Raw genomic sequence first — 10,135 nt, forward strand, 5'->3', positions numbered from 1 at the left:
AGAAAATTTGCCCTTCTAGAAGGAAAAAATGGTCTCCAGGAACCCTTATCGACCGCCAAACTCCACACAAACCCCTCTCGATCCCCGACATACCAACTAGGCAACCAAACTCAACGCGACTCTAAATCTCAGCTAGTAGTCTACTACCAAACTCAAGGCGGCCAAGTCAAGATGGAAATGGGCCGACCGGGACCTAGCCTCGTGGCCCCAAGGTCAATATATGAGGCCATGGGTCAGCCCATTTCATAAAAAAAAATATGGCCTCACTGACCCATTGGGTACATGAGGCCGATTCAAGATCAAGATGGGGAATCCATGTATCCAGTGTGCATGTGCTAAAAAATGTATTCAATGTGCATAATCTGGATAACGGAAAGGCCACTAGGATGGCAAGCTCGACAAGTTCGAGAGGATTGTAAGCTCGCCGACGACCGAGACGACGAACTAGAGGCTGGTTGTTTCTACATGCATGTACTAGTTCATGACTTCACGTAAGAATCGATCCACCTGGTTGTCAGCCTGCTTGTGTACAAGGGCGTCTCTGACCGAATTGGTCAACTTCGTACATCATCATCATATATGTTCTTGTGTATATGGCCGAGTTTGTGTACAGGGGCGTCTACGGTAGGGACAGCCAACAACAACTAAGGCATAGGGAATCAACTGGGTCGACCCATGTGACCCATCGGGTCGCACAATGCTGACTCCATTGACCCGTATATCATTTAAGGCCGACCCGCTTGGCCCATTGCCTCGACTTTTTGGGCCGGGTCAGCGACCCAACGGGCCGACCCGGCCCATTCCCATCTTGACGGCCAAGCTCCCCCTTCGGCTGCCGCCGTGCCGTCACCCCAAACGCCTCGATCCTGCCCCCCACCTCCGCACTCCTTGCCCCAACACCCCCGACTCTCGCGCGCGTGGCCGACATCGCCGTTCCTGCTGTCTCCACCCCGTCCGCAGTCTTTGGCCATCGGGGTTTGAGGTACGAGCTTGTTTTCATCCGTTGATTAGTTAAATCCCACTGTAGCCTCCACAGTTTCTTGGTTTGCCGGTGCACGCCCGCGCACCAGCTAATCTAGATCCGCTCTGACCTAGGATTAAATAGTAGCGTACTGAATAATGTACAGTTATTTGCTTCTTCTTTTTCCTGTTTGGTTTGTGCACTAGTACTCTAGTAGTTTGGCGCGATTGTTGCACGCTCATTTGCAAATGTTATTTGTTTTTTGGTTCCCAGCTCTAGCTGATCATGAAACAAAATGCTTTTTTTCCAGTCCTAGACAAAGAAGAATCCCCTAGAGAGAGCTGTTGTTCTGCGCGAGTAGCAGATGGCGAGGTTAAAGCCGAAACAGTTGCTAATTCAAAGCAAGACGAAGAAGGGTCCATCACGAATCAGTTATTCTAGCATCATCACCTGGAAACTGATCGTCGTCTTGGTTGTGCTATCTCTCTATGCAACTTACAGGCATTGGCATCACAGGTTGGTCTTAGGTGCCCCTTTTAAGAAATAACTTTATTGCAGTATACTTGTAGTCTTAGGTGTCCCAAAGCACACTTACGCCCATTCAAATAACTCATGGACTTTTTTGCTTTGGTTGTTCGCTAATTTCTTTCATGTCCCTCTGTTGATAAGCTCTAATGCTTCACAGGCCGGCCTTCGAGGCTGAAATGGATCTTCCTCGGGCTGAGGTACACTAAACAATCTAGGGCATGATAGACATGCTCTTGTTGAATCTCCAAGTGGTTTCTCTGTTATGCTAATAATAACATGTCATCAATCACGACCATGCTATCACTATAATTTCTGTATCACTCTGCTCTTCTTGTCTTATTGAATCTCTTAAGTAGTTTTTTCTTTTTATCAATATAGCATAACATCAGTCACGGGCATGGTATCTCCATATTTTTCCAATTCATTTCCTAACTTTTAATCCCTTTCCTTTTGATAATAGTTACTGTTGGTTTTTTTTTCTTTGTTATGTATATCTCCATATTTTTCCGGGGAAGGGGAGCCTTGGCGCAGCGGTAAAGCTGTTGCCTTGTGACTGTGAGGTCACGGGTTAAGTCCTGGAAACAGCCTCTTGCAGAAATGTAGGGAAAGGCTGCGTACAGTAGACCCAAAGTGGTTGGACCCTTCCCCGGACCCTGCGCAAGCGGGAGCTATGCGCACCGGGCTGCTTTTTTGTGTGTGTGTATATCGCATTCTACTAGCTGAATGCCTATCCAATATTCAGTCCCAAACAAGTTGGGTTAGGCTAGAGTTGAAACACATAAGATATTAAGATCTCAAAACCAAGTCAAGGTTTTGGCATGTGGATAGCTAACTTTCATGCACCCTTATCCATGGCTAGTTCTTTGGTCATATTCCAGCCCTTCAGATCTCTCTTTATGGACTCCTCCCATGTCAAGTTTGGTCTACCCTGGCCTGCGTTGTATATGATCAACAGACCAAACCATCCGACTAACGTTGAGTAGCACCACATCATCCCCAAAGAGCATACACCATTGGATATCTCCTTGTGTATCGTCTGCGACCTCATCCATCATCAAACCAAAAAGATAAGGGCTCAAAGGTGACCCTTGGTGCAGTCCTATTTTTAATTGGAAAGTCATCAATGTTGACATCACTTGTTCGAACACTTGTCACAACATTATCGTACATGTCCTTGATGATGGTAATGTACTTTGTCGGGGCTCCGTGTTTCTCCAAGGCACATCACATGACATTCTGTGGTATCTTATCGTAGGCCTTCTCCAAGACAATGAACACCATATGCAGGTCCTTCTTTTGCTCCCTTTATCTCTACATAAGTTCTCGTACCAAGAAAATGGCTTTCATGGTCGACCTCCCAGGCATGAAACCAAACTGTTTTTTGGTCATGCTTGTCATTCTTCTTAAGCAGTGCTAAATGACACTCTCCCATAGCTTCATTGTAATCAAACAATACTGTGGGTGAACTGAATCATATTGCGCGTTATAAAACTGCAAAACAAATGAAATGGAGCCTTCTAAAGAGAATGGAAGTGCCATATCTCTATATGGTTCACTGTGTGTACTTTTACATCAGAACATGATTAAGTTGTCTCTATTTTTCTTTCAAGAAGCATTTGAAAATTGTTAGCTTCTTTGGATAGTAGTAACGTAATGTTTAATTCGGAATATGAATTATAGTTCCCACAGTTGAATGAAATTGTACATCTCAAGGAATAAACCTTATGAGTAAAAGAATCACACATTTGGTAGCATGTTGAAGTGACTATTTACGTTCTTTGCATTTGGTTCTCCTAACTTATAGTAGAAATTATGATATATCTTCTGTGTAAAGAATGGGCATAAGAAACCTTTTGTTTCTTGTCCTAAATTTTCTGTCATCTAGTTCATTTTCACATTAAAATGCAGAAAAATAAAAAAATAAAATCAAACTGATTTGTATCCTTATAAACTGCTTTTAGAATTATTATTTGTTCTGATGTGAATGCCCCTGTGTGCTTCCTTATTATGAATTTAAGGTATAGTAGATATCAAACTCTGAATTATGTCCTTTTAAGCTGCTTTCGGAATTACCATATTCTCTTATGTGCATGCCCTTGCTTTCTTACTTATTGTCAATTTAAGTGATATTAGACATCAAGCTACTGCTTATTTTCTTTTGTGTATTTCCATCCTGACTTGAAGAATGTAGAAAGATCTGAGGATTCAACAAAAATAAGTACCCCAAGCTACGTGGTAAGTTCTTTGATAACTGACGTTGTTTCCAGTCAATTTGGTTAGATTTGTGGGCTTTTTATTATGTGTATAACTATATATCGGATTGATGTAGAATATATGTTTATATCTTGCTGTGGTTGTGTTGCTACTGACAGCTAAACCATGTTAATACTTGCAAAGAAAATTGAAGCATAATATGATGATCAGCTTAAAGTAGAGCATGTTGGCATGCTTTCAAATTCCATATGTGCTTTTCAGTGAGCACACTATTTTAATTCAATTTCGAACATGATGATTTCGATTTGCCAACTCCAGTATGCAGCGTATTTTTTCTCTTTAAGAGATGCATATAGTAGGTGGGCCACATATTTAATTAGACACCTGAATACCTGATCCATACGTACCAAAAGAAAAAAAAGACCGAGACAGCCCATCAGGCTCTTTTAGAGATAAAAACCTAATCTGTTGGGTTCACGCCCAGGCATCCTAGTCCTTGCGGTCCCTGCCACCACACATGCACACATCTTCTACCTTGCTGCTGCAGGCACATAATCTTTCATCTGTTCTCCTGCGCTACCTCACCTCCTCTTTAATACACATCCACCTCCCTTCCTGCTCTGTCCCGTGGTGCTCGTGCATCTGGTGGATGAAAGAGAGGAGCCTTCCCCAGGTATGTATCAGCGCTGTACAGGAGGAGCTGTGATGACCAGCGGCCATGTCACCGCAGCCATCATCACCCAGATAGCCCTGGGTTCCAGAGGAGAGCTGGGCGGTGCCTGTAATATGTGCCGCAGCGATCACATTTTTGGGTTCACTTGTGATCCACGTATCGGGAGTGAACTTCCATCAATCCATACCGATCTCAAAGCCCTATCTAGACTGATCGATCTAGATCGGGGTTCGAAGCCCATTCCAACGAATCCGGTAACTATGGTTGCTGTAGTTACAGTTCTGAAGACATGAAATGTATCAGCAAATGTGGTTGACATTTGATAGTGAAATACTGAAATATCCTGTACACAGTGCTTGTAAGTAGTTCTAAACTTGCTCACACAATGTTTATATTTTATCTTGGAATCCTGTGCTGTCTAGATGTTTATTTGGTACCCTGATCCACTTATTATTTGCCATAGAATTAGCGCAAGAAGCAGTATATGCTATCGCATGCTGGTAGAAGTTCACATCATAAAACCTGGCAACATAAATTCTGAACTAATCCATACATTCTGCACATGGTGAAGTGGTTTAATCAAATATGTAATCACCCTTTGTATTGCATAAAGCATCTGTGACGTGCAGAGAATATAATGCTGCTGTTTTCTTGTTGTCAGATAATGGACACTTTGAAAGGCTCAATTACCATAGAAATATCCAAAGATGCTTCTGCTGGTGTTGTGGACAGATTTATCAACTTATGGTGAGCATTCGAATTACTTACTGTGACTAGACTATGTGATTTACATAGTATTACATGCAATGGTGAGGACACTTAGTGTATAATTTATTCATTTAACAAAAGGAGATGCACTTCTATGGTTCAACCTTCAGTGCAACTCTTCTATTTGTGAGATACCGTTGTATACCCTGTTCCTTCTCTTTGCAAAGATGCTTCTCTGTCTATGACCCTTCCCCTGGGGTGTGGCTGTCTCCATGGCGCCACCACAATATTTTGCTCCAGGGCCAACTACAACAGCATGTTGACTATGTGGATTAAAATCCTTGTGAAATTTATATCTAGTTACCTGACGAACTGAAATTTCTACCACAAACTCCTTTATTTTTGTGTCCTAAGAAGACTGCATTTAACTTAATGCAATTAATTCACAATTAATGAGCTCATTTGCACCATTAGTTAGTAAATATAGATGTTTCATTTTCAATATGTCCATCCTTTTGAACAAAGAAAGATAGCTTTGTTCTTAAGTAATAAAAATATATTGTTTGTGATGTATAACTGTACTGTCATGGGACTGTAAGTACTAAACATGCCGCAGTGAGTTCTTAGTGCAAAAATATTGCTATCATGGTTGAATACTAGATTATCTAGTAGAACTTTGCCAGCATTGAATCAGTTAATGGGAGGAAAGTACTTTACAGTTTACACCGTCGCAAGAGAGAGATAGTGCTGCTAAGAATTCTTCAAGATGAACAATCCATTGTTTACTTATTTATCATCTGATATTTCTTCTATGGCACAGCAAGAGTGATTATTTTAAAGGAATGCCATTTCGTCATGTCATAAAAAACTCGGTAATCCATGGTGGTGATTTTGATTTGAATGGAGCTGCCCATGAATGGATACTGAAAGCCAAAGCCAGTGGAGAAAATGCTCTCAGGTTTTACTCCTGAATAGTGCAATTATTGAATTCCCTTTGCACCCATTGTGATGGCAGACCTGATTTTGTTCTCAAAACCGTACTGGATTTACATGATTTTTGCAGTCCAAAGCATGAGGCCTTCATGATTGGGACTACAAGGAGTCCTAATAGTAAAGGATTTGATCTATTTATCACGACTGCTCCAATTCCTGACTTGAATGACAAGATCGTTTTGTTTGGCAGAGTTATTAAGGGAGAAGATATTGTTCAGGTATTTTATCTGGACTAGAGATGATACCCCGCGTGTTGCTGCAGGAATTGGATGCAGCTATTTCTATGAGAATTGGCAATATGAATAGTATTTGGATTAGCAATGTGAGATTGATACTAAAGTATATACTCCCTCCGATCCGAGTTAATTGACGCAGCCTCTATACAATGTCCCGTTTACATTGTATAGAGGCTGCCTAAATTAATTCAGATCGGAGGGAGTATAATTTATTATATTTGATTATTATATAGTTGTAAAATATTTATTGAATATGAGTAGCATACATGGTGCATATTAAGTTGTGTCTTTTCCCATGCATAGTGCCATGGTGAGTTGGTATAATTGCATGAGGAGATAATTAAGTTTAGTGGATGCATAGTAGCATGATGAGTTGGCTTATTTAAGATAATTGAGTCAGTGGGGATCAACTATTTAGGTATATAGGATTCTCTCTCAACCTTGTACACTAGTTAGATTTTTCATAAACACTCAAATGCAGCTTTCTATTTGTTTTGTCTTCTCTATTTATTTCCTGTATTTATATATGTGAAACCTCTGAGCCATATATTCACTAGATGCCCGTTTATGTCAATGGGAGATATTCAAGTTATATAGGAGTTCAACTCCGTGCATAAATGAAAATGAATAAATGAATACCGTAGAACTATCTACTGTCTACGGTTCAAAAGAAAAAAAGAATAAATGATATGAGGAACTGCAAATGGTTATTTCATCTAGACATACATGTGTTCTTGAATTGGTGACCTGATTTCTACAATCTAGAGTAGCCATTCCTTCAATTTGGGGAATCCCTGGGTAGCTCAGTGGTACCGTCGGCAGTATTAGTTCCCCTGGGCCTCATCTAGTTTTGAATTTATGTAATATTCAATCAAATTATTACCAATCTAATGAGATCAAGATCACATCTTTATTTATTCTGCTTTCTTGTTTACACAAACAGGAGATTGAAGAAATCGATACTGATGAGCATTACCAGCCCAAAACCCCTATAGGTATCATTAACATCAGCCTTATACAGGAGCTTTGAGCTGATCCTGCTGCTGTACTTGTATCAAGCATCACCTGTCCGTATACTCTTTAAGAAGGCAACTCCTGGCACTTTGTCCCAGTTCATGCAGCAGCTGTGTATAAATTTATACCTCTGCTTTTATTTTCAAGCGGAGTTCATGTGTTCAGTTGTTCCATTGTAAATTTAAACCACCTTTAGGGCTCATTTGGTTGCGTGAGGGAACAAATCCAGGGAAGCTAACCACCTCGGGAGAATTTGAGGGGCATGCACTATCCCCTCCTCTTGTGGGGGGAAATACCCCTAAATTCTCGTCACCAAACAGCAACAGCTGGACGAGGCAAGATGGACGGGCTCAGAGGAAGGAAGTGGGCGTCGCAGACCACGACCGTGCGTGAGAATAGAGCGAGGGAAAATTTCCATGAGTGCCCGAACGTGGAAACTCTACCCGGGAAAAGAGCGGGGTTAGGGCCGGTCTGCCCCGTGGGCTGGGGGCCTCCAAATGTTGCGGCCATCTCTTCGGAGGACAATCTCCGCGTGGGTTTCGCCCCCTGGAAAAGGGAGCCCCTAGTTGGCGCCTTCAGCGCTGATTAGGTAACTTGGCGCCTGCACGTTCCTTCGTTGGGCCGGTTTCGAAACTGGCCCATTCCACTACAGGCAGCACCGCGAGAATTCATTAATAGCGCAAAAGAGAGCTCTCATGAGGATTTGATCCCACGACCTCCACCTCCGGTGCGTGTTGCCCAACCACTAGACCAAACATGCTTTAATGAATACTTAGGGCGCAAACTATTTAAGAAGTAAGTATAGCCACGCTATTTACTGCATATAGAAATTAGAAAAAACAAGTTTTTTGAAAATAATTTTGAAAAAATTTGAAAGTTCACAGATTTCGAACAAACTGCGAATTCAAAGAATTTTCATGAATTAGAAAAAAAATCAACGATTTCAAAACAGTTCACAAACTTGGAAAAAGGTTCATCAATTTTGAAACCAAGTTCATCGACTTTTGAAAAAAAGTTCATCTTTTTTAAAAACATATATTCAATTTTTAAAAAAGTTCATAAGTTTTGAAAAAAGTTCATTGATTTTGAAAAGGTGCATAGATTTCGAAAAGAGTTCATAAATTTTCAAGAAAAGTTCACAAACTTGAAAAAAAGTCCATCAATTTTCAAACAAAAAGTTCATCGATTTTGAAAAAAGTTCATCAAAATTGAAAAAAGTTCATGGATTTTCAGAAAAAAGTTTATCAAATTTGAAAAAGTTCATCGAATTTGAAAAAGTTCATCCAATTTTAAAAATAAGTTCATGAATTTTTGTCCCTCAAAAAAAGTTCATGGATTTTTGAAAAAAGTTCATCAAAGTTTAAAAAAGTTCACAAAATTTGAAAACAGTTCATGGATTTTTGAAAAACGTTCGTTGATTTCGAAGGAAATGTTCATTAATTTACAATCACGCATTTAAGAAAAATAAAACGAAAAAAAGAAACAGAAAAAGAAAACTCGAACTGGAGAAAGAATAAGAAGCACGCAAGAAGATATCGTGCGTAAGCTAGGGCTGGCCGTAGTGGTTAACGGCGCTGTGAAGGTGTAGGTCTCAGGTTCGATTCGCGCAGTGTCCCTCTTTTGCACTTTTTAAAAAGCAGAAGCAAAACGCTAACTATTTTAATGGGCCGGCCCAACTAGCACCGCTGCAGGCGCCGGTTTGCGGAAACAGCTAAAACCGGCGCCTGCAGCGCCAAATAGGAAATGCCCTGAAAAAAAGGCTGGGATCCTTGGGGACCCCCAGTAACCAAACGAGGCCTTATAAGCATGAATATGGCCGTGACCATATCTAACTGCGTTGAACACTGAAATGAGTCTGCTGGTGATGGGTGCGATGCTAATGAACACACACATATGTAATGTCACTAGACCATAATAGCGAGCGATGCCGTGCTTGTCAATTTTACCCATAATAAGGGCAAAAAGAGTGCACATCTGTGGTCTCTAAACATTAGAAATTTTAGTAAATATATACTAGCAGGAAATATGAAAATTAATACGGACTGAGATATTTTGAATTTTAAATACAACGAACTGAACTTATCGGATTAACAAAGAACGTGTTCTAAGCGATGAAGTGTATTCCTTAAAAATATTGCCATGCATTTGATCAGGATCCAACGGCTTTAAGGTCATTCGCTAGCAGGTCCCTCCAAGCGAACATTCGCCAATTAGTATTTCCGTTAACAAAACATAGCACCAATATTTAGTTCTTCACTAAAAAAATGTCCGTGTGTTGCAACAGGAAAAAAGAAAATTATATGCTCAAATGCCCTAGTAGAATAAGCATGCCTCAAGAACCCCACCCACACGATATACATACCTTCTCCACGAGTGTTTTATGCACACGTATCAACCCACACATGTGCCTCCTTCATCTGCACTTCATGCCCCAAGGCAACCGCAAATCCGTCCTTGTCAACCGCGGGGACCTGTGGCGCTGGACTCAACCGGGGTGGCGTAAACTACATTAGCTAGACGTGAACACCCATGCGTCCACATGTCTTCACGCCGGCAGAAGACAACATAGACATGGCTAAGTTCCCTCATCCTCTTCTTCGGTGCCATATCCGTTGGGGCGACCTCGCCCTCTTCCTGGCGATGTTGTGTGTGGGGGTTAAACTTGGGCATTACTCCAGACGACCAACTTTAGGTAGCTCAATCTTGAACTTTCGAGTCAATAGTAGGCCTGAGCCGAAGAAACAAAAAAAGTCTAGTTTAGCTGAGAATTTTTTTCTATTCACCAAGCAACATTAAGAAGAGATGATA

At 41.0% G+C, this 10,135-nt stretch overlaps 1 protein-coding gene across 2 annotated transcripts; it reads left to right on the forward strand.

Moving 5' to 3' along the window:
• Positions 1-791: 791 nt before the first annotated feature.
• Positions 792-7,507, forward strand: LOC109768289 (peptidyl-prolyl cis-trans isomerase CYP21-4). 2 transcript variants are annotated; one of them, XM_020327020.3, is made up of 8 exons: positions 792-982; positions 1,272-1,477; positions 1,647-1,686; positions 3,674-3,724; positions 5,038-5,123; positions 5,905-6,042; positions 6,148-6,295; positions 7,257-7,507. In XM_020327020.3, exons 2-8 carry the CDS (start codon positions 1,326-1,328, stop codon positions 7,341-7,343), a joined length of 702 nt encoding a protein of 233 aa, XP_020182609.1. In that variant the 5' UTR covers positions 792-982; positions 1,272-1,325; the 3' UTR covers positions 7,344-7,507. The 2 variants fall into 2 exon arrangements, with proteins under 2 accessions (XP_020182609.1, XP_020182610.1); XM_020327021.3 differs by lacking the exon at positions 3,674-3,724.
• Positions 7,508-10,135: the final 2,628 nt, after the last annotated feature.

Source organism: Aegilops tauschii, chromosome 2 (assembly GCF_002575655.3).
Source record: "Aegilops tauschii subsp. strangulata cultivar AL8/78 chromosome 2, Aet v6.0, whole genome shotgun sequence".
Lineage (NCBI taxonomy): Eukaryota > Viridiplantae > Streptophyta > Magnoliopsida > Poales > Poaceae > Aegilops > Aegilops tauschii.